This window comes from Trichoderma gamsii (assembly GCF_001481775.2).
Source record: "Trichoderma gamsii strain T6085 chromosome Unknown Scaffold_37.2, whole genome shotgun sequence".
Classification (NCBI taxonomy): domain Eukaryota; kingdom Fungi; phylum Ascomycota; class Sordariomycetes; order Hypocreales; family Hypocreaceae; genus Trichoderma; species Trichoderma gamsii.
In genome coordinates, this window is record NW_020171374.1 from 234,288 (window position 1) to 258,145 (window position 23,858).

Sequence of the window (23,858 nt, forward strand, 5' to 3'; positions counted from 1 at the left end):
AGTAGCACCCACCATCTTTTGCCCATCTCACTCTCCCCACGTGGTATCAGCCTACCGGCATCCAAATACGAGCATCACGCACATGCGAGCAGTACCTCGACTTACCAAGTTGAGAATATATGTGTTTCGGACAAGTGCTCCCCCAAGGTTGTTCTGGGAATAGCCGACTTTCACTTCTCCGAAAAAGGACGACAGCCATTCGCGGTAAGCTTAGGTTAGACAGAAATTTGCTAGTGATGATACTGGGACCAAGACGGATAACCCGGCCAATAGCCAGATTCTCAACCAACAGACCGTAGCATCGGCTACCACGCTGCATTCATCCCGCCTCTCTCTGCCTGCCTCTCTCTTTCTAAGTTGGCCCCCTTTCCGAAAGCCATTCCCCCCCTTAGGACTATTTAGGACTTCTATTTTTCCACTTGGCTTTCGCCGAAACGCTAATGCACTATTACGAGGCGGAACAGAGACAGGTGGAAAAAAAAAGTGTCCCAGACATACGTCAAATGTCTCACCGAAGAAAAGGGAGGGTGGGATCCTTCGCCAAAGAACCCCTTTGTAGGGTGCTCCCGAAGAGCGAAAAAAAAAAAGGCAACCTATGCGCTGGTGTCGAGGCAATAGGCACCAAGACGCCTCTTTTGTCTTCTTTTCTCCCCGCTACTATCTAGATGCTACTTCGAATCTCTCTTCTCCCCCTTGATACTATTCGCCTTGTACATGAAGGCTATGCCTGTGTGCAGCGTCTAATTTCGGATCGTCTTGGGTAGCACTCGGTAGGTAGCACTCGGTAGGTAGCACTCTGGCTTTTACACACAAACGACGGCGCTTATCCCGCAAGGATTCATTCAACTCTTCTGTGGCTGCGCCTCAAGACACAATCGCTTGTATTGACTTCTCCCATGGCTAAACACACACAAAAGACAAAAGCTTTGACAAGAAGGCTGCGCATCCCACACAACCACACTGCATCGTTTCGGCAGTAATAATAGTAATACTTGGAAGCTAATGTAGGTACCCTCACAGTCCACCTGCAAGGCTCGGAGAACGAAAAGGAAAAAAAAAATTACGAACTCGACTTTAATATCCAAAAAAAGATTATCGGCCGACAGCTTTGGCCGACAACTTTAGCATGACAACTTCGACATGGCAACTGCTGCCCCTTTTTCCTAGTCTACCTCTCCTCCTCCTCTTGGCTCATTAGATCGGCCTCGTGTTCAAAATCCGGAAGTTGTTCAATTTTGCAGTGATGACAAAGCTTGTGACAACAGTTCATACACTGACTGCTTACATGGTAGTTTTCGGAATGATTGCAGGCGCACTGATCGTCGTGTTAGAAGTGCAAACTGCATGTAGTAAACCGAAAGTGTAGCAACTTACGCATATCCAGAGAACGTTGGATCTCTTGGTAGAACGCACATCCAAATCGTCTGTTGCCTTCCGCTTCTTCGCGGATCTCGACAAAGGTCCCACAGCCTTGGGCTTCTTGCCAGACTCAGAATCTCCCTCTGCCAATTTATCTTCGAGATAGCACCAGTCAGCCATGGTTTTCTTGGTCAGTCCATCCTTGCCGAATAGGTGATTGTCAATGTGATCGCATCTCTTTGTCCATGAATTGACCACCTTTTCTTTGATCTCAATAAACTGATCGCAAAACCCGCACCAGAAGCGTGGGTCGCAATGGCGGCCCAGCCTGCAGCTTTCTAGCTTATTCTCAATTATCTGGCTATCTTTTTCCTGATGATCATGCTGAAGGTGAGTCTTGAATAGCTCTCGACGAGGCAAAACCTTGTCGCAGCGCGGATAATCACAGTTCCAGGATTCCATCTGGAAATGCTGGCTACTCTCGTGCCTCTTCCAGTCATTCTTGCTACCAAACATCTTGTGGCACGTTTTATAGGTGCATCCATAAGGCTTTTCATGTCGTTTCATGTGTTTCCTGTAATGATGATATATTAGAAAAGGCCAAAGTGTTGGATGCCATGTAGTTACCTAAGTTCACACGCCCGGGAGAATGGTTTGAAGCATTTTTTACACCTTAATGGTATTTTCGAGCTCCCTGTTTGATCATTAGGAGCAGCACTCTCGTTTTGCTGTGGCTGCTGCTCTTCCTGTTTTAGTGCTTTCTCTAGCAGATCTTTAGGAATTTTTTTGAGAATTGAAAGAACATCATGCAAACCATCTTTATCTGACAGAATGCTTTTTAGACGCTCCGCAGTATCGGGCGAAAGGGTAGCTTCTTTCGTAGACGCTTTGAAGTCATTATCTAGACCATTGTCTGTTTCCTGGAGCTCAGGTATGCCGCTTTGAGTAGCACTATCTTTTGACTGACTGGATGAATCGAGTGACATGGTCTCAATTGCCAATGAATCATGACGGCCAAGCACTTCATCTTCGCCCTCGACTGGGATGCCTTCATCATGGTCAAAACTTTCTTGCGCTGGCTCATCGTCAGGTAGCGCCGCCATAGATTCTTCCAAAGAATCTTCATGTACTGGCGTCCCAGCGACAACATCGCTGACGCTGACAAGAGACTGGGAACCAAGAGCCGAGGGCAATTTGAGGCCGTCTAGGGTATTTGATGGCGCCAAATGCGAGTCGCACCCGCTTCGGGCTAACAGCAGGTGATTCTGCTTTGGAGATTCCTTTTGTAGCTGGCTCACTGCGCCCGTTGGAAGCTGGCTACTTCGCAAATCAGGCGAATCTTGCACCTGCGTTGGTCGAGACTCCGGATCAACATCAGCAACCAATGATCCCACGCCTCGGAGGGCATGTAACTCTGCCTCATCTGGCCTGTTGGAAAATGTTGTTAGCGTCTGATTTGTCGCAAAACAACAACCGTTTCAAAAATACATACTGGTCGCGATGGTGCTCGATATCGTCAGCATCTATACCATGAATTCGGGCTGAAAAGTCTGGAAGGCTATCAGTAGTTGGCCACCCGATTTCTTTTCCCTGGAAACAGTCACTATGGCGACTTATATAAGGAGTCGCACGAGGGGGTAGTGCTGATCGCGATTCGGAACGGATGTTGGCAATTGAAAGTTTGCCATCTCGAACTTCATGCGGCCTTGTTGGTATTGGGCTATAAATTAGATGTTAGCATCTAATCTATATCTGACAGCTTGGAATCAGATACGAAGAATGGATAACACATACTAGTAGCGATAGTCTCTTAGATCATCATCTGCTTTAAGTGTTATACTATGAGCACGAGTCAAATGGCTGCGGAAGTTATCAGCCCTTGGCCACAGCTTTTCCTTCTTAAGGGTACAAGGCTCGTGGCGACAGATGAAGGTAGGCACAGTGCTATCATGCTCACGGTGGACCGTTCTCTTATGTCTACTAAGATCGTTGGTCGTGCTGAAACCTCGAATAGCCTTGGGGCAATTGTTATAATCGCATTTATACGGCCTGTTGTGCCTGTGGTTATGCTTTCTATGACCTATTAGTAAGTAGGTGACGAGGAGAAAGCCTGGGCACAATTGCCATTGGTCAAAACATACTTGAGCTCTGATTTCGTCTTGACGTTGGCCCCGCAGACGTTGCAGTGGAGGAGTTTAGCATTGGCAGTTGGGCGAGATGGCACCAGAGGCGTCTTATATATTGAAGTCGCTGTAGGAGAGATATTCAAGTTCCCAATGTCAAGGGGATGATCTGTTGCCTGGGGATCGCGGAATGCACCCTCCGTATACCCATCATTTTCGTTGACCGATGTGACGCTCTCAATGGCGCTGTATATAGTACGGCTGCCCCCATAGCCAGAATCTAAAGCGGTATCGCAATCAGAGGGCACAGGAGGGCTTCTGAAGTTTTGGAAGCCTGGCAATCCAGTATAGAAACCATTCGTGGACGAGCGAGATGGAGCCAACGACTGTGCCGGCTGGATGGCGCCGGGAGCAACCCAGGGATCGTCCGACCCATTATAGAACGCATAGAGAATACTATCAGAGTATGAGACAAAAGGGTTCTCTCCACGAGAAGAACTCATGTTGGGCTAGAAGCTAGTGCGAATAGGGCCGTTGTGCGGCGAATACCTGCGTGGCTCTGCACCGCCTGTCCGGTGATGTATGCGTCTAGACTGCCTGCCTCTGTGGCGAATTTGGACGGAGTAAAGACGAGATATATCTAGTCTCAGTGTTGAGGAAAGAAAGGGCCTGAAGAATGTCTTGCTTTGCTCAGTTGATGATGAGAATCAATATGCGTCGTCGAGGACTCAAAACAGCGGGGTGGGATTTGGGAGCACGACGGGATGTGAGGGGCCTGAGTCGGTCTGCAGATGTCCTCAGCCTCAATAGCGGAAGTGAAGCGTAACACTGAGTAACAAATAGGAGCAAAGACCAGAGTCAAGGCGCACATACACACGCAGCAGAGCCAGGACGGGCAGCATTAGCCAGCAAAAGGGCGCCGTGCTGGGTCGAGCATCACCGCCAAGTCTGTCCCGCGGCTTTGCACCAGTGAGAGACGAAAGGGCCTGAGAACAAGACGAGGCAACCAGACACCGGCGAGGCAACCGCCTGGTAATAACAACAGCTGGCAGCGTCCAAAGCTGGCGGTCAACGACTAGGGCGTCGCGCGGACATGCGCTGCTCTGCCGCGATGCAGGATCAAAAGGGCCTTGGGGTGGCTGAGATGAGCGCTGGCAGCCAGATCGTTTGTTGGCAAAAAGCTGCGCCGATGGGCCTCGAGACGCGGATGTCGTCGCGCACAGCCAGTAACGAGTCGTCGATACCGCTGGCGATCCGGGAGGGCGGCCGATATCCGGCACTGAAACCGACGATGATGAAATGCCTCTCGCCTCACTTTTGGCCTTCGGTGAGACGCAATGCAGATGCAGATGCAGATGCAGTGCACGGGCATAGCACGGGATCTGGGCGCTGGCCCAATCAGACTGCGCAATTCAACCGATAGCGCACGAGGAAAGAGCATTCTGGCGATGGCAGGAGCCCATGAGCGCAAGGCAACCGCGACTAACAAGGCAGCCACCGCAAGGCAACCGCGAGGCAACCGTCACAGGCGCAGAAGAGTCCGCGACCCAGCCGAAACCCAAGATTTTTCCGCCCCCAAGTGATATTCATATTCCCGGCAGCCATTTGTCGCATCATGCCTTGGTAGGGCATTCCACCCTGATCTGTCCGCTTTTTCCTTCTAGTTGTTAGGAGATTTTCCCTCCTTTTCTTTTTCGAGCAGTCCTCAGTTTTGCCATTTCCCCTCTCCACTCCTCAACCTACTCTTGTCTTGGCTCTCAACCAACTCGGCGCATGTCGTGCAGATAAATGTCATCGCCAGCACAGCCCTCTTTGCCCATGCCACAAATCACGACTCGTGTCGCCATCTGCGCTTGTCTTGCGCTTTGTCGCACGTCCACGTTGCGGGTCTGATGAGCTGCGGCTTGTAAATTCTGTGGCTCCTGTAATTGTCCATTATCGCCTGCTGTTGCATGAGTTGAGGCTGCTGCCCCGGTTTTCTTGACAAGGCAAACAAACAGTTTGCCTCATGTTGGGTTTCTAAGCCAACGTTCGGCTTGGGGTTTGGCTCATCTAATCAAGGATATATAAAAAGCTTATCCTGGCCTGCGCTGAAAAGATGGCGATGGTTAGCTTAGAGTGCCATGTCATAATAGCAGTAACTGTAAATGCAAGGCTTGTAACAGACCTGAACAGGCAGGTGTAGGGTGGGTTGAAGCGCGCAGACCCCGTCCTTCGTCGTTGAGATCCATGGATAGCATCAAGTGAAATATGCTGGCGAATATAGATAGCCCTTTTGTAGCCTTTTCGTATGCTTTTCGTATGAACAGGCGCTATCTGATTTGTATTGTGTTAGGCATACTGAAATGGTCTTTCGTTAGTCAGTGCGATGTGGTCCCCGTGGACATCAGGTAGAGTGATGGAAGAGAAGAACAACAGTACTATATCTGCACCTTCATTAATAAATGTTTCTTTCGCTAAATGCCGCAGCCTGATCCAAGCGAACTAAAAATAGATTCGGGCTGCTTTTTTGAAACCTTTGGGCAGCTGTGAGGGTATTGGAACGACATGTAGCGACAGCCTTGCGCTTACTCTGTTACTGACTAGCAATTAATGTTTGGTTAATCTTTCAACGCCTATAATATGCCTCTGCCAGTGAATACGAGCATCTAGAGCAAAAGCGAGACTTCGTTTGCTCCAGACCACATACAGCTTCCGATGTCGGTAATTTTCAATCGCTACTTCCATATACATGACTTATGTCCTCGCACGCTTGAGTTTGCTTCTAGATGTCGAAGAGAATGTAAGACTGCTGTTACTTTATTCTCTGTTTTTGCCCATGCTGTATTTTTGTAGAAGCTTATTTCTATATGTGGGTCATACTTGTACAACACATACATGTTGATATACGTATGTCCATAGAACGTGTTCTACTTATCCTAATAAGGTGAGTTCACACTCCTGGACGAAGATGAAGTGTGATACAAATTGCCAATGTAAACATGTTCATTGACAAGCTGTATTGGCAGCGATGAGCTGTCGTGAAACATACAGTATATTGTCCACTGACCGAATGGGGCATATGCCCCATTTGCTGATGATACGATGGCAGGGGATACAATTGTTTCAAAGTAGACATTATTGATAAAGAGTCTTTTGCCCTACGATCCTGAGTGATATCCCATCATCTTTTTCTTTTTGTAGTAGATGAGACGCCCTATGATATTTATTCCAAAATGCAATTGGTTTGCAGCGTGCTGTGTAAGTCACCCGAGAGAAGCAATAATATTATTGGTGTCACCTATCACTCTCAAAGAAAGGCCCTTGTCGCCAATTATGGATCTGCTAATCCGCCAGCCAGGAAATGAAGAAACAAAAGCCGACGCACGCTTCAAAGGTATGTGGGCATTCATGGGTATTTCGAGAAAACCTCTCAATTTCAAACTGCTGCTTATACTAGCAGATTTAGCAGAAAGGGGTATCTATAGTCATTGAATATCAAGGTTATGGGAGCCCCTAGCATCACGATGCGTCCGAAAAACTCTAACAAGAAGTAGAAATACGAGATACTTCGCATGCCACACTTCTTTGAGACTGGAATTCCTTCCAAGTCATGGCTGGGTCGGAGAAGCCTGCCGGCTGCATACTGACGGAGCTCAATAAGTAGAAGGGAGAAATCCTGTTTCAAATATAATTGCTTTTTTTCTCACGTCACAGCGGTCGCTCGCCATATGCAACTAGCTAAGAACAGAGACAGCTTCCATGGGGGGTCGTTGCAGCAATATTGACTTGTTGTTTATGGGATGGCCCCGTCCTTCCGAAAGGATCGTATGACCCACGCAAGCCCTGCCAGACCGGGATGGGTCCAATGTATATACTATAAGATCTACTACTAATCTTCCTGCGTGAGAGATTCATGCGTCGTCATCTGCGTCGCTTAGAGTCACTGGAGCAGGATTACCACGGATGCTCGACCTTGGAGTGTCTGACTTGTCGTATCCATAAGATTCCACCCGCAGACTCTCACTCGTCTATGATAGGCAAAGCCCAGGTACCCGGAAACCACATCCAGTCCCAATAAGATCAATCTAGGCGTCGTGGGCCCCATCTAATAAATCTCAGCCCTGTTATTTGGACAAATTCGGTACTTCCTCATGCCTCATATTCATAACAACACTGGAGCATACGCCCTCTCAAGTGACGCAGGAGGTGCCACTCGGGGGGTTTCCCCCCTTGCTCCGGGTAGCTCTGCATTACACACCTCTACCACTTGACGTGCGTGCCATGATTTCTATGTGAAGAGACGTGGAAACATCGTGGCCCAAGACACGGTTCATGGGGGCAGGCCCCCGGCTAACGAAGGGATGCGGACATGAAGGGATGCGGACATGATAGGCGCGCAAGAAGAGATGGCAAGCATTACATACATTAGCCTACATATGATGGGCAAGAAGCCGATGGTTGGGCTTTTTTTTGTTCTCTGGGTTTCTACCCGACATGGGTTGCTATCCAGCCCTCGACAGGGCGCGTACGCAGCTGAGAAAGTGTTTATGCAGGTCTCAGCTCGCCCAACCACCATAATACGAAAGGCTGAGGTTTGTGAAAGGCCTTTATGTTCCACATATGCATCTAGTGGTGTGCTAGATAACGCTACTCCAAGATCTAAGATCAGTCTGTACTACGGCTGTTTTCTCCTCTTACTGCTACATTTAACAAAAGAGCTCTCATTTCATAGGCTCCAAGCATGTTGCACAACATGAATTACTCTTTATGGACTTCAGTGAGCAAGTCTACTATGAGAATCAACCTGTTTGAAATCAACAGGGTTACACGGTTACACCACGTAGCTGACACATTTGACTGGCCCTCATCTTTCCTTCTTCCACCATGCTTATGCTAAAAAATCCGCATTCGGATTTAGAGCGTGAGCGTTGCCATCAGGGCATACTTGTACCACGACATCTGCCATGCGGGCGTTTAGCCAAGGCACTTGTGATTCAGCGCCTCCTGGGGCTGGATGAAGTGAATGGGTGATGTATTTGTTTGCGGGAGTTCTGCCATGACATGGCGAGTAAACGCCATGTGGCCGAGTCGAAGGCCGTGAGAAGTACAAAGTAGACATAAAAGGGTTTTCAAGCCCATTTCTCAAACACATTTGGCTTCTTGTTCTTTCAATTTTCGAGATTCGGCACTACAAAACATCGTCACCTTGTATACGGAAGACTACAATTTCCATATACTAAGCTTTGTTCACTGCAACCCTACGGTAAGATTGAGATGACATGTCACTGCACATATCGTATTGCTGCTAATGTGATCTCGCTAATACTTCTCCCTTCCCTCTAGCTGAAAGAGACTACGCTATTTTGACTCATTGGCGACCACTATGTGCGACTGGGAAGAGTTCTTGTTCACCTGTAACCACTCCCAAGTACGGCTCAAGTCCTACTGTCACTTCGCGCGGAACGATCCCAACCACGGGTGTCTGGGCGTCAAGGTGCTCCGCAACTCATGGAGACAAAGCGTACCGTGCGACGAGTGTGCTTCCAAGGGTGTATCACATCGGAGGTCTTGATGGGATGTCACTGCTACATCCTGATGGAAGACTGGGTATGAAGCTCAGCGAGCAAGGGAGGGGTAGGGGGGGTATGTACATGTAGTTGCCGATGCCCAGGGCGTAGAGATGGTCTCCGAGGAGTGTACGTCGAAACTTTTTTATTGGCATAAACGCACGATTCGTATATAACTGGAAGGATTTGCGGCTGATGGCGGGTCTGGATTGGGAGGCAAAAAAAAAAAAAAAAACTGACAAGGCCTAATATGAGAGAGAGAGGGGGGGGAGTGATACTTTGATAGCTTGATTCATGCATACATTTACGTGGTAGACGAGGGCACCCCTTGACGCTAATTAAGACGAGAGACTAAGGTGAAAAATCCGCTACGAGATGATTCCTTGTCCTTGACACTTTCTTCTGGCGAGTTAAATTAGCAGCTACGGTAACGCAAGGAGTGTGCATAGGTTACACGGCGCGTAATGCTTGCCCACACGGAAGCTATTCCTACTGCTTTGCGGAGATATCCAGATGGCGTGGCAAGATGGCATTGAAAGGAAGGGAGCATCCCGAAGAGCCCAATGCCGGCGAATGCATGTTTTACCCAATTCGATCTACTGCTTGGGCGTGGCATTTACGACTCCAACTGGTGCGTGAATAGCTCTATATGGTGCGAATTTTGCGAGACGAGGAGGGGGCGTATGGTACCTACTTATGGAAGCTGTGAGGACCTGCAAAGGACTTATGCTACATGAATGTATGAGACTTTGGGCTTGACATGACTCGTATCGGTTTTACTGCTGGCTGTCGAAATATGGGCGTATACATGCTGAATATCGGCCTAGTTGAATAGAATCTCTCTACGATGTCCATGCTGCAAGCAGTCTGTGGTACGGCCCACTCACATGGCATCAGGTCTGTGGTTGTACCACTGTAAGCTATGACATTGACGCCCAATGCATGTTATTTCTGACGGTGATTTGGGAGTCTTGCTTTGACCGAGTGGAGTTTTTAGCTTTGGATGGATAGCGTGAGTGCCCCGTGGATATTGGTGAACTCGGCAATTCGGAGTATGCATGCAATATATCACCCTGAGATTGCTGAGATTCCGGTTCCGGCACGTCATTTTTCTACCCATACACATATTTCCGGTGCGTGCTAAGCTATTACAGAAACAAAATGACTGTTGAGGTGTAGTACTAAGTAATGCCAACTCTTCAAAGCTCACATCTCATATATACATACTGTTCTGACACACAACACCGGCCACTTACTGGTTAGTGGCTCCCTCTACAACTCCCACCACGTTGTATCTCTTGGAGAAGAAGGTAATCCAGTCCTCAAGAACGCCCTTTTCCTTATCAGGAAGATCGTGCCAGTCTGGTCGGACGTCTTCTGGCTTGACAGACGTCATCCCTAATGCCCTGGAGGCATCTTTACCGGCGAAGACTATATTTGTATCGTTAGCTTAACTGCATGTTTACGAGATAGCATAGGTAGATGAAAGCGAGGGTCAACTATGCATATGAGTACGGATGTGCTACGTACCATGGTATGAGCCCCCAGGCTGGTACATCTTGTTGCCGGACACATCATAAACTTTGCCCTGCAGCGATTTTGTTAGTTATACTACTTATTTACATGTTGAAGTCTTTTGGAGATGTACTTTGATTGCAACATAGCTCTTTTCTCCGTTTGTGCCTATAAGACCGAATTAGCCGAGGGTTCATGAGACGTCCAGTGTCTAAAGAGATGTTGATTATGATGAATGGCTGGTATAGAAGTCGCCATCTTGACTCATTTTTACTGAGACGATTTCATGATTTCCCACAACTGTAGTGCCAATCTTGCTATTCCTTGTTCAGATTGACGTCCCGAGGCTGCGGAACCGACATTACAGGCAGAACTGGAGGGGCTCAGAGTCTTACCGTCAGCTTTCGCCAAGTCTTCAAGAGATATCGGGTCGTCCTTGGGAGGGTCCAGCTGGACGGGAGTCTTGGGTTCAAATCTTCCAGACATCTCTTCGGTATTTTTCTGTCCTAGAAACTATGCGATGCGAGGCAAAAGAGCTTAGAAAGAGGGAAGAGTTGATGCCTCGCTCGGCTTTCAGTGCTTGTTCCCCCACCTCGGCACAGCGAATGGGAACTGTGGCGCACGGACCACATGCCGCCAAAGATTCGCTCGCATGCCGTCATGGGGAAAGATTTCCAGCCTTTAAGCTTCATCTTCAATTTGCATGTGCTCAGCAGCTACTAGATTCCTGCTGGAGCTGCCATGTCAATATCTGCAATTGCCTCGCTGCGGCCGGCTGGAGGCAAATGCCTTCGCCATGCCACGACGGGGCTGCTCTCAGTGCAGGTCAAGTCCCCAACGGCAACCGTCCACCTGCGGGCTGTTGTAGCTCTGCGCCCCGAACAGAGACGACTCCAATCGACGACTCCGTCGCCCCGAGACAATGCATCGACGACTAAGAAGCCTCAAATTACCTTTCGACAGTTTATTGGGCGCGCTCTCGGAGTCAGTCTGCGGAATCTCGTGGTGGCGCTGAGCCCTCAAGGCATCCGGCGGTCGTATCGCGAGAATCCGGCCGTGACCACCATGAACATTCTTCTGTATGTACTCAAGACGATTACTTCCTTTTGGATGAAAGTAGCTGTGCTAACACTATGTAGCTTAGTATTCACACTCGTCTTCTCTGCGGTAGCGATCCGAGCCTATATCAATACCTTTTACAACTCGCAATTCAGCAGATACCCAGAGCCTGTCGCAAATACTTTGCGCCGCGCCATCTACTACACCAATTACAAACCCGATCCCGAGCTTGCTCTGAGATATTATAAAAAGGCGATGGAGCAGTGCACAGAAGTTGGGCTAGATCCTTTCTCTGACGAGGTGCTGGGCATCAGGATACAAGTCGCCTTTTGGCTTGAGAAGATTAACAGCCACAAAGCTGCCATTGACGTGCTTGAGTCAGTTCTCGGAGACTGCAGGAAGTGGGTTGATGTCATGGAACAGTCTGTAAAGGACGGAAAGGTGAACGACCAGGGAAGATATGTTGGTGATGCTCAACAGCAAGTCGCTGCAGCGAAACCCGCTTCTGATGGCAAGGCTAAAGAGGAGGAGGCGGACGAAGCTGCGCCTGCAGAGCCCATCGAGACTCTGTGGCACAAACGAGAGCGACTACTCTTGAAGGCCATTTCCACAAGCGTTAAGCTGGGTGAATTATACGCAGATGAACATGTGCTCAATCCGGACCAGTCTCACAACCATCTCGTCTGGGCAGTCGAATCTTCGCTGAAAGAATTCCGAAGACGCAGAACCGAGGGTCCCAAACCCGGCGAAGAAAAGTGGCTCAGTCCCGAAGAACTTGGAGGATCAATGGAATCGCTAGGTCGAGACTATGAGCGCCGCTCTCAGTTCCAGCTCGCCATCCCCTTATTCTTCCAGGCCCTACGACTGTGCGAAAGCCCCTGCCACCGAGCAGTCATCATGAACAACCTGGCAGCGGCATTTGCTCAGCAACCCCTCTACACTGCAGGCACAATGGAGCCGTCTGAAGGTCTAAAGGAGCTATTCAACGATTCCATGCCAAAGACGCGTAAGGAATTCCTCGAGGCGGGATTGAACTGGGCAAAGAACGCATACCTTCACGCCAAGGATGTCAAGGACGACGATCGTACTCCCGAGTGCGACGAGGCATGTGCTGTTGCGCTCTGCAACTGGGGAGACGTGGCAGCTATGCTGGGCAAGCCGGAGCTGGCGAGGAACAAGTACAATCAGTGCATTGAGATGAGCAAGAAGATGGACTTTTCCGAGGGGGTGAAGCAGGCTCAAGAAGGCCTGTCAAAGCTTACGACTGCATCTTTGACCAACGCTTAAAAGGAAAAGAATTGAGATGTATGGTAGTTGGAAAAAAGGCCATTAGAGACGGCTCAATGTATTATTTACTGTATTATCATGTGTTACACAGCCCAGCTATTAGTATGCACTCCCAACATCAAATTTCGGCCAGAGCCTATTGCGGCTTAGTATGAGTGCTCACTGATTGCTGTTCCGTCTTTTTGTTCAATTTCCAGTTCCTGATCTGGTGGAGCGGCTGAGCGGCTGCCTAGCGGAATGGAGCATTGGCCTCGTCTTGGCTTTACACGATAATTAGAGTGAAGAAAAAAGTCTTCATAGGCAGAAGAAGCCTGAACTGACTTTTCGGGGTTGAATAAATAGCTACCCAACAGCTGCCATTCGCTGCAAAAGAAAAACTTACTTCAAAATTCTGTATACTCAATATCTGAAGCCAGTCACATTGACAACCCAAAATCATCACTTACATTGCTCTCTTCTAAACCCTTACAATGGCTCCTTCAAACGGCGTCTCATACATTCACCCAATGTACAAGCTCTTCTTCCAAAAAATAGAGCCTGCCATCACACTCTGGACCGGCTACGTCAACCTCCGCAACCGCACTCTCAGCGGATCTCTGCTCATCAGCAAGATCAGCATCGAAGACTATTACCTCTTTCGAGACCAGTTCGTCCTCGAGCAGGTACTGAGTCTCATGGTGGCACTGATGGCCATGGCTGCGATAGTCATGTATTACGCAGACGACATTAGGCTGTGGCGCAGATGTCAACTCGTACTTTTGGTGTGGAACTTGGCGTGCTTGAAGGGGACTTCTGATCGGACTGTGGAGTGCATTTACTGCGTGGAATTGTGCACGGTGCTGGTTATTATACGGCTAATGTTTTTGTTTAATGTTGGAAATCGGGCGCGAGGGTGGTATGTCGAGAATGGAGTTTTGAAAAAAATGTAAACTGGAATTGGTAGATGATGTGGCTGCTGTGTATTGATAGGGAGAACATATGGGAGGGCGTTTTTAATAAGGCTGCGGAAACTGTATGTAGACTAAAACGACAATTTTTTGTAATTGGAAAGATATCAGGCACCTAACTGACTGCAATTGGTTCTCATTGGCGACGAAAGAGCATTCACATGAATAAGAAAAAAGAACTTGTAGAAACAGAAACATTAATATTAGAATTAAAAAAATGACAAAAAGATAAGCCGACGGAGACAGGATTCGAACCTGCGAGGCCGAAACCATATGATTTCTAGTCATACCCATTAACCACTCTGGCACTCCGCCTATTAAGCTTATTGACAAGTAAGGGGCAAATCAGCATTATCAATGCAAGTCACTAGCCCCGCAGCTTGTATGCTATCGCCATCGTCGTAAACAGCGTCTCTACATCATGCGCTGCCAATTCGAACAAAGTACCGTAGCTTTGAGAATTATTCGATCTCGTTTAGTGTTTCACCAAGAGTTGAGGCCCTCACATGTGCGGCTCATGTTCGCTCTATAGCCGGCAAATCTAGTCCGGTTTCGCTAAATAGAGCCCGTCCATCCCTAGGAATTTCTAGTCTTTGGGGCCAGGCTGATCTGAGGATAAAAGACAATGGCTTTGTTCAAGAACTTTATATTTCTTCTTTATGTTCATAAACCTATGGTTTTGGGTCCTTCGCTTCATTGGATGCATAGAGATGGGCATGATTGGCAAGGCGATAGCTAGTACTTGTATCACAATGTTCTGAATTATTTTCGAACTTGATTCTTAACGACATAAACTCTCCTCTTCAAGTATATCATCATCATGCGACTCGTCAAAGTAAACACACTGACTCTCAAATAGTTCCTCGGCGCCTCTATCTTCAAATACGCCATCCTACCACACGCCTGGGAAGCAGCACCAGCAGAAGAAGTGACCTTTAAGCCATTTCCAATCATCATGACGACAAAATCTTGCGCTCCCGTGGCAACAAAAGAGGTGCATTCAGCAAGATCCAAAAACTCTGGCGAGTTGGCGAAACGGGACGGCTTACAGTATGTCTGGACTCGTACCTGCTGCATAGACAAGCCGAGCTACTCCTTCAACTCCCGATATAGCCTCGCACCACGCAACGATATGTCCTACACGACTTTTGCTTAACTCTACAGATGAAGTGGAACGCTCTCCGGCACACGTTTTTGGCCCATGATCGGGGTGACTGTTCTACCTACATTCATTCCAAAGCCGACCCTAGTTTAGAAAATTGTAGTGATTTAGTAACAACACTTGGCAGCGTGAAGTTCATGAAGGCCAGTCCTGGATCGGTATCTCACTCGCTAAAGATGTGAGCGAGCATCTGCGGGACGCGGCCAAGGTGGTACCAGTTGTGATAGAAAGCCAAAAGTTGGCTGTCAAAGTCAAACGTGATTAACCCCGGCAAACGGGGTTATGCATACATGTTTCAATTACAACTGCAAGTGTGGACGTAGAAACCGTGCTTTATATTGACTTGAGCTTCAACAATACCTCAAAGCCACCGAAGTCAACCGGGTAACATATGAGTTTCTTTTTGGCAAATGCATCGCAGCCCAAGGTTGAAATAACGCTTAATTACATTCATCTCAGAGTGATTCAAATATCCGATCATCCCTTGGATTTTGGCACTTGCAAATTCCCTAGATACCGAACCATAAGAAAATAAGTCATCATGGCCCATATAAACTCCAAAACTCCATGCTCCTTGCCTCATATTTGAACGATTTTATGCTCTGCTAGGCGTCTATGCCACCTTTTGTCTCTTTGCATCCAAGCCGTCTCCGTCATTAGCATTCGTTGCATTCGTCGGGATATCAACCAACGGTGATCTTTCTCCATTGGTTCCATTCCCTTCGGCGGGGAGAGTTCGCTTCATCGTCGGAGGCTTATATTGACCTCGATTCGAAAGAGGACTGCCTAGACCACCCGGTGCCCCTATTCTGCGAGTTTGGTCTAGTGATGTGTTCATTGCACCGCTCTTGGCTTGAGAGCCGCTGATTGATTGCCGCAGTGACGTAAAGCCTCCTGCGTTACCACTTGGCGTAGAAGATTGCGCCTGGCTATTAGCCGGAGGAACATGCTGGCCATTTCTCGCCACGGGCTTAGATGATGTGTGATCAATTCCAGGGGTTTTTCGTATAGAAGGACTTTCAGCCTTGGGATTGAAGAGTTGCTTTGGTTGACTTTGGTTGACGTTGGATTGGTTTGGATCAAGCGTAGATCTCGCCGAGAAGAATGCCACCGCTTCCCCTGGAGGTGGCTGCTGAGGAGGTGCCATTGGAGAATCTTTGGCTTGCGGGGCATTCTGCGGTCGTTGCGGCTGTCCTTGTCTTGGAGTATACGGCTGCGGCTGAGGCGGGCGATTCGTGTTGTTCACCGGCATAGGCTTTGCTGGTTGTCCAGCCGGCTTATCGTGGGGTGGGTTGGCAGCGCTGGGAAGCACAATCTCATCTGGGTGGCCTTCCTCTGGTACGCAAAAATCCGCCTCGTCAAGTTCTATAGATGTTCAGCCTCGAGTTCTTCAAAGCCATCTGAGGACAGCATACCCCCTAAGAAATCATCAAATGAGTCCATGGGCTCTGGTTTGAATGCTGGAACAGCGGCGGGAGCAGTAGTGGCGGTGGCAGGAGCACCAGTCTTGGCTCCGGTGTTGAGATTACTCATGGTTATATCCCTTGTAGGCTCCTTTTTCGCAAAATCCGAATGTCGATGAAGGTTATCTGGATCAAACTTCTTATTCGGCTGAGTCTTGATCTTGGTAACCTGCTTGACGTAGTCTTGGTCGTAAATGCAGTTGCCCAGCACATTGCCAAAATTCCTCAGCGTCCGTTTCAAAGCGTCCGTCGTTCCCTCCTTTTTTGCCTTTTCAAAGGCCATTGCTTTTCCCTTTGCGTTCTCTATGGAGCCGTAGCCAACGTCCTCGTGGTACGTGCCATCTCGGAGAGTGACCCGAACGATGACGGATAATCCGATGCTCACGCGTTGTGTTTGGGGATTTTCGTCGGCAAAATCGACTTGAATGTTTTGTATCGAAGATGACCATCCGTTGAAGCCGAAAACTTCATTGGCAAGGCCAATCACCTTTTCGGCAGTGAGATAATGGACCCGAGAGCCGCCAGGGCCGGCGCGTGACGAGATGTATTCGGGTCCCAGCTGTTTATCGAGCCGAGACGAAATTGTGGCAATCTCCTTGGCCGTCCATTCTGATACGCGGGGCTTGGCCTCTTCGAAAGGATTGGCCCACGCTTGGTGTTGATCGCCCGGACTGTAGCTTGTTATTAACGACTTATCGACTACTTTGATATGAATGTGAGAGGACATACGCAGGCATGGAGGGCGGCCGAAATCACTCTGGCATCTGCATAAAAAGCGAGAAAAAATAGACCAAGTCCAGATAGCTCCGACGTTTATCAGAGCGGCTGCACCTGGGTATCTGGAATCCTTGAATGCTTAAATGGTCGTGGTAGGCTCTCATTCACGATACGTCGCGTTGGTAGCTTAGCAATAAGCGCGTTCTGTTTAATGGAAAACAGGAGAGCACGTGACCTGTCAGGACGCTGGTACGTACCCGACGTCTTGCAACCACCAAGAAGCCTCAGCTCAACTCATCTATTCCGCCTGACCTCTACTAGCATGTCATTAAGCGCCTCTAACACCAACTAGGTAGGTAGTGTACGGCTAAAAGAGCTTCACTGCGTCGTCAGCTCTGAGCGGTTTATTCACTAGGATTTACGAGATGGAGAAGCATTGAGATCCCTGGGCTGGAACATCTGTTCACTAGGCCCGGTAGACTATGAGGCCAATTGATCAAACTATCAGCAGAATTACTTTTTAGCTGGAGTTTCGTAGAATGAGAGAGGGAGCAAAGAGGTTGATCCACGCCTGTCTTAATGATACAAGACTAGGGGAAATTTTTTTTAATCTCAAATATTTACAGATGATGATGCGTCCGTACCAGTACAAATACCAATAAACCAGAAAAATGCCACACTGAAGAATCCCTACCGCCACTCGATGAATAAAGAAAGGATATCAAAAATTACAAAGGAAAGAAGTCAACGCCAAACCAACCGAGTTGTGCGCAAGGAAAAATGAGTGCCGAAGTCTATAATAGCCCGTTGATGCAGGAGAAAGGTTTTGTCGTGATGAAAATAAAAGCGTCGTAGCTTGCTCTGAGGCCGCCTCGGGTGACCGTCGGACTGGCGAGAGAAGGAAAAAAATGCAGTGGTCTAGCCGCTCTCCGTATATTATATAGCAGCGTTTACCAAGGTCCGACCCTAACTGGCGACCCATATGCTCCCGATACGAGCTGGCTGAGAATAGAGCCTTGCTCTGACGAGCTCCCATTCTCATTCGATCCCATCCAGCCAACGCTATTTGACATGGCTGTAATGGCTGTGGCTAGTCGTCCTCCAGATTGTTCGTTATGTCGAGCCAGTTTTTGGTCCCATCCATCGGAATGCAAATTGAATCCACCGCCTCGCTTCGCTGCTTCGTTGATGACTAGAGCCCAGGCCTTGGAGATGTCCTCGTATGCGTTGTCTTTGTGATGGCGGTAAGTCTGTGGCTGCCAATCTGGAAGGCCGTGAATGAATCTGGTAGCACCATCAAGGAATTCCAGGGATTTGGTGGGCTGAGTCTCGATCGGGGGAAGAAATTGCGGAGTAAAATCAGAGAGCGCATCGATCAAAGCGACGATATGACTCCTGACTCGGTCGTATGTGTATTCCGCGCTGCTTTCCCCATAAGGGGCGGCAGCATTCAACCTCTCTTGATAACCATATAGCACGTTCATTGCCGAGTCAACGGTAGGTCGGGGCGCTCCTGAGACCACTTCCTGCCCAATATCCGGATGGCGCTCGCAGATGCGTTCCAAGACTGTTCGCAGCTGATTTGTGTCGAGGGTTTCTAAGAGTCGTGGGAGAGAGAGGGGCCTGCCGATCAAGTCGTTGGATCTGAATTTTTTCGACGGGCGGATGAGGGGCCGAGAAGATACAGCAGGGGAGCTCATGGGTGACATGTTTTCGTCTCCATCTTCGTCGGCCTTTCGTTTCCGGCTGCTCATGTTGTGAATCGAGGAGACTGCAGGATAAGTGTCAGCCGAGAAAATCTTGTGTCAAGGATGATGCAAGTCTTGTAAATGGACAAATACAATGAGTGGCAAGACAGATGGAAGTGTGAACTTACGGTTTCGCTGGGAAAGATGCAAGTTTTCGTGCTGGTGAGGGAAAACTGGTAACTGCGGCGACAGCAGCACATTCATCGTGACAGCAGAGCGTCAAGCGACCGTGCGATGCTGTGAGTACCGACTGTCGCCGTCTGAAACAGGATGGCCGGGGCGCTGATGATGGAGTTGGAGTTGGATGGTCTTGTCTCGATGGCCTGTCCAGGATAGATTATTTGTATTTTTACGATATCCGCCACGCTAGTCGATCCCGAGGGCCGCAATCATCACCGTCCGGATGGCAGGGGCGAGGGGACAGAATGGAAAGAGGAGAAAGAGAACGGCGAGAAAAAGATGTGACGGGCTACTGCAGTGGAATAAAGAGCCAGAGAGCGGTCAACGGGGCCTCTGCATGGGTGCCCGGCCAGTGCAAGGGCAGCAGTTGAGTTGTTGTGAGCGAGTGGGTAGCAGTTTAAAGGATGCGGAGACTCGCAGCTGGTCAGGTTGCGTTCCAGGGATGGCAGAACCTGCTAGCGGCCTCTGGAGCCGCTGCAGCGCACCGGACACGTGACGGCTCCCGTAGCGTTCGCTGCGCTGCGTCGCGGCGGGCTGCTAGCGGAGGCCTGCCGGCCTGCTACAGGCCCGTGGCGCCCCAGAGCACAGCGCCGCTGCCCGCTAGAAGACGGTCGCACGTACAGTAGGCTCGTTCGGCGCGGGTGCTCTTTTACGTCAGTCAGTGCCAGAGTAAGCCTCAGCGGCCTCAGCGGGTGAGCCGGCAGCTGGTTGGCCGGTTGGGCTGCAACGGCACTAGCAGAAAAGCGCCAGCACTGCGCTGCGCGCTGTATGTACGAGGATGGAGACGCTACAGCTTTCACGGCAGCTAAGCGCAAAGATTGAACCTTCAATGGGTCAATTTGATCGTTTCAGCTGATCTCGTCTCGAGGGAGCTCGCTTACCACTGTGTTGCCTGGAGTCTCTCCCAGCCCTCTGTCTCTTCTTCTCTTGCAGACCTTGTCGTTTTCTCTCCGGCGCTACAGTGCCTTGACCCTGCAGCGTGCCTGAGCTGTGCAAGGGAAAAGTTTCATAGCGCAAGGCAAGGAGGGCCCCTTGCGGATCCCGATCTGTTTGTTTGCTCGGAAAGCCGCATGGCGAGCCTTGACTGTGGGCGTGGGAGGCTAGTACTAACGTCCGATTCTCACTAGGCCAGTAGGCATTGATTGACCTCAATTAGACCACCGCTACGCCGTGCCCAGAACTGATCCTGTTACAGTTCAAAGCACGACGACTGAACAATTCATCCTCGCACAGGCGGCTGCATAGACGGAGCTGGTGCTCCGTAATACGTGCTGCCACGACCACTGCCACGGCCACTGCCACGACCACCGCCACGACCTGCTTCTGCAGGACTCATGTATGAGCAGGGCCATTCGTAGCAGCAACGTCAATGCATCGAGGCCGGCAAGGGAGCCAGAGTCATATCATTTCGCCTCTGCGACTAAGTGTGCAGCCCACCTGCAGAGCTAGACCCGGCCCAATACGGCTCAACTCCTGCACTCCTCGCGGCGGCATCTCATAACTCCATGATCTAAGGAGCATGTAAAACATGATTTTCAGCAAGAGTCCCTCGCACAAACGCCTGGTCAGTGCCATTGCGACCGCAAACACGACCAGTCTGCGCTTCTCATTTCAGTGCGCACGTTCCAGCCCTCGAAATCGGTAGTTTCAATCGCCGGCCCAGGGCTGTCCAATAGTCCGTACATATACTGTCCAAGCTGCGGGTTGATGTCAATGTGGAGTTGTAGCGTGTTAATGCAGCCGTGCTTAAAGACAAATCAACAGCACCACGCATGCTGTGCCTAGCAAGGTACACGACTCAGCCCGCATTCGGTAGCTCGTACGAATCACTTGTCTCCTTGTGCTTCTCTCACAATTTTCCTGCTCTAGCTGCTTTGCGCTGTCATATCACTGGGAGCCTTTTCAACATGCGTGTCACGCTAATGCCGGGCAAAGACGTGGCCATGCGCCACTTCGTCACCTCGGCCATTCAGGAGCCTGCGGTGGCCTGGCGTGACACGGCGAGAGTGTGTGGCGCGAATCCTGCCCTATGCTTCTGTATACTTATGGGATAGTGTTGGTTTCCAGATGGTTGTTGCCGGATAAAAGCAGCAGCAATGGCGTGCATAGTCGTGGCACATCATCTTTTGGCGCTGGATTGGCTTTTTTAGAAGAGCCGGCCTCGTTTTTGCTTCTCGGAGCATAGCATATGGGCATTAGCCTCTTGCTTGGCTCCTCTTCCCCACTTAAAACTCGGGTATTTATCGCTTTATCGATATGAAGTTTTGTCCAGGGCCCAAAAAAATTTCTGCTGGCATACTGATTCCGTGATACTGGGTACGTCGATGCACATAGAAGCTGGATTCCTATTCCGTCCACAACCTCCTCACAATGGCAGCCACAGAAACAGAAACGCCTCAATTGGCAGAGGTGGACAACGTGGCCACTTCTAGCAAACGAAAGGCCGATGTCGAGGAAATTGAAGTCGATGTAAACGCACCAGAGCCACCGTCAAAACGAGCGCGCCGTGCCCTCAAAAAGGGAAAGGCATTGCCGACCAAGCCCTCAAGCGACGACGAAAAGGAGGATAAAGATGAACAAAAGGATGGCAAGGACAAAGTCCGCTCCGAACATGGCGTCTGGATTGGCAACCTGCCGTTCAGGCTGACCGGGGCGGAGCTTCGCACATGGTTAATAGACAACGCTGGAGGCGTCATCACCGAGGAATCGATTACGAGGGTGAAGCTGCCTACAGTAAAGGACGCTAACCGGCGCAAGGATGAGAAGCCTGCGAACAAGGGATTTGCCTACGTGGACTTTGCGGATATCGGCGCCAAGGTTGCAGCTATTGCGCTCTCAGAAACCGACTTGACTGGCCGCAAGCTGCTCATCAAGGACGCCAAATCGTTCGAGGGCCGCCCCGCCAAAGAGAAGGAGCCCGAGGCTGCGGCTGGAAATTCAGAAGGGAATTTAGATGCAAAGACCGATCAGCGTCAAGACGCAAACGCCAGCCGAAAAGTTTTTGTTGGCAACCTCAGCTTCAAGGTGACCGAGGACGACTTGATCAGAAACTTTGAAAAGTGCGGAGAGATTGAGTGGGCCAAGCTGGCTACGTTTGAAGACTCGGGAAAATGCAAGGGATATGGCTGGGTCAAGTTCAAGGAGCCTGAAGCCGCCGCCTGGGCCGTCAAGGGCTTCGTCAAGATCAAGGAACGGGTGGAAACCGAAGACGACTTCCGTGACGACAAGAGCGACGACGAAGCAGAGGACGAGGACAAAAAGGAGAAGTCAAGCGCAAATCAGAAGCAGTTCAAGACGAGGAAGTGGTGGGTAAACCGCATGCTGGGCCGGGAACTGAAGCTTGAGTTGGCCGAGGATGACCGGGTGCGATACAAGAAGAGGTTCGGCAAGGATGCTCCCAAGAGGGCGGACGATACGTCGAGACCTCCCAGGAGAAGCAGGCCGGACGAGAGAGACGACAGCAGAGGAGCCAAAGTATCAGAGCCTGCGCCATTCAAGGCCGCAGAGGACATTGCTGTTGCTCGTCTTACGGGTGGCTTAGTACAGCATACGGGAACCAAGGTTACGTTTGACTAGCGTCGGCTATCTTGTGACCAAGATACCCTCTCAGCATTTTTCTTGTTACTTTTCTTGATTTACTTTATTAACTGGCAATGGAAATTCTTGACAAATGTATTTTCTTGAATTGATCTAGTCCCGTTTGTGATGTAATTTGTAATGTATACCTCGGTGGTCAAGGCGAACCCCTCAGTATTCCATCCGCCCGGTTGCCGGGCTCTCCGCAATTCTTAGTCAAAAATACCGGCAGTGGTAAACATGAAGATCGATGCTGCAGCTTCACTCTTCGGCTTTCATTCTACCTTTTTATAAACTAGGGATACCGTTACAGAATCTATGTAAATTCTTGTTGAGTTTATCGAGCATAATTATTCATCAAGATGTATGAGGCACAGATTATATTCACGCTAGATACAGTGTGTCCCTGGTATGCACTCTTCGTTTATAAAATCTCATGAATCAATACTAATTGCATGTAGGACATATATAGCCAAGAAAAAGTATTGCTCGAGTAGCCAATATATATATACTATTGAACATCTATTCACTGACTAACAATTCAACAGGCTGGATCAAGCCCTCACCAAATTCCGCTCTTCTCCCTCATCATCCTCCATCACTTACACCCTGCATTTTGAACCCTACCAGCTCAGTCCAAGCTTCCCACCCGGTTCAGTCGACAGAAAAGAATGGTACTTTGAGCACAAGCATAAAGGCATGGTCGAAGCGGAAGACGCCTTTCAGTCGCAGCTACGCAGACGCGCCGAGCCCGTGGGCATTAATTTCAGATTCGACGGCGCCATGGGAAACACGCTCCATGCACACCGCGTGATCCAGTATTTTCAACAAGTCAAGGGCTCTGAGATGTCCAACAAGCTGATTGATGCTCTTTATATGAGAAATTTTGAGCAAGGACTGCATCCTTCAGAAGATGAGACCTTGATAGCGTCCTGCATAGAGGCGGGCATTTCGGCAGAGGAAGCAAAGAAGGTGGTATTGGATAAGGACTTGGGTCTGGCTGAGGTGCAGACCAAGTTGAATGAGGTTAGGAGGGATATAGATGCGGTGCCGGTGATTGCGATTGAAGGGAAGAAGAGGGATATTACGCTGACGGGATCAAAGGAAATTGAGGAGTATCTGAAGGCGTTGGAGAGGATTGCTAAAGAGAGCACTTGATTGTGTATTCTACGG

General features: G+C 49.5%; 7 protein-coding genes across 7 annotated transcripts; 4 read left to right on the top strand and 3 right to left on the bottom strand.

The window, feature by feature from the left end:
• Positions 1 to 1,168: 1,168 nt before the first annotated feature.
• TGAM01_v208623 (hypothetical protein) lies at positions 1,169 to 3,985 on the bottom strand (the record flags this gene model as incomplete). Its single annotated transcript, XM_024550376.1, has 6 exons — positions 1,169 to 1,315; positions 1,375 to 1,933; positions 1,987 to 2,787; positions 2,852 to 3,079; positions 3,154 to 3,432; positions 3,501 to 3,985. 6 exons carry the CDS (start codon positions 3,983 to 3,985, stop codon positions 1,169 to 1,171), a joined length of 2,499 nt encoding a protein of 832 aa, XP_024404885.1.
• Positions 3,986 to 10,283: 6,298 nt separating this feature from the next.
• TGAM01_v208624 (progesterone binding protein) lies at positions 10,284 to 11,032 on the bottom strand (the record flags this gene model as incomplete). Its single annotated transcript, XM_018806255.2, has 4 exons — positions 10,284 to 10,462; positions 10,562 to 10,619; positions 10,680 to 10,714; positions 10,942 to 11,032. 4 exons carry the CDS (start codon positions 11,030 to 11,032, stop codon positions 10,284 to 10,286), a joined length of 363 nt encoding a protein of 120 aa, XP_018660506.2.
• Positions 11,033 to 11,287: 255 nt separating this feature from the next.
• TGAM01_v208625 (hypothetical protein) lies at positions 11,288 to 12,892 on the top strand (the record flags this gene model as incomplete). The annotated part of the gene is made up of 2 exons (XM_018806254.1): positions 11,288 to 11,625; positions 11,686 to 12,892. The coding sequence occupies 2 exons, from the start codon at positions 11,288 to 11,290 to the stop codon at positions 12,890 to 12,892; spliced, it is 1,545 nt and encodes a 514-aa protein (XP_018660505.1).
• Positions 12,893 to 13,362: 470 nt separating this feature from the next.
• Positions 13,363 to 13,688, top strand: TGAM01_v208626 (hypothetical protein; the record flags this gene model as incomplete). The annotated part of the gene is made up of 2 exons (XM_018806253.1): positions 13,363 to 13,554; positions 13,623 to 13,688. The coding sequence occupies 2 exons, from the start codon at positions 13,363 to 13,365 to the stop codon at positions 13,686 to 13,688; spliced, it is 258 nt and encodes an 85-aa protein (XP_018660504.1).
• Positions 13,689 to 15,614: 1,926 nt separating this feature from the next.
• TGAM01_v208627 (DNA repair and recombination protein RAD52) lies at positions 15,615 to 19,133 on the bottom strand (the record flags this gene model as incomplete). Its single annotated transcript, XM_024550377.1, has 4 exons — positions 15,615 to 16,366; positions 16,417 to 17,135; positions 18,136 to 18,952; positions 19,058 to 19,133. 4 exons carry the CDS (start codon positions 19,131 to 19,133, stop codon positions 15,615 to 15,617), a joined length of 2,364 nt encoding a protein of 787 aa, XP_024404886.1.
• A 2,346-nt stretch (positions 19,134 to 21,479) lies between these two features.
• Positions 21,480 to 22,685, top strand: TGAM01_v208628 (hypothetical protein; the record flags this gene model as incomplete). The annotated part of the gene is made up of 1 exon (XM_018806250.1): positions 21,480 to 22,685. One exon carries the CDS (start codon positions 21,480 to 21,482, stop codon positions 22,683 to 22,685), a length of 1,206 nt encoding a protein of 401 aa, XP_018660501.1.
• Positions 22,686 to 23,047: 362 nt separating this feature from the next.
• TGAM01_v208629 (hypothetical protein) lies at positions 23,048 to 23,843 on the top strand (the record flags this gene model as incomplete). The annotated part of the gene is made up of 3 exons (XM_018806249.1): positions 23,048 to 23,094; positions 23,147 to 23,167; positions 23,234 to 23,843. 3 exons carry the CDS (start codon positions 23,048 to 23,050, stop codon positions 23,841 to 23,843), a joined length of 678 nt encoding a protein of 225 aa, XP_018660500.1.
• Between the last annotated feature and the right edge of the window lie 15 nt (positions 23,844 to 23,858).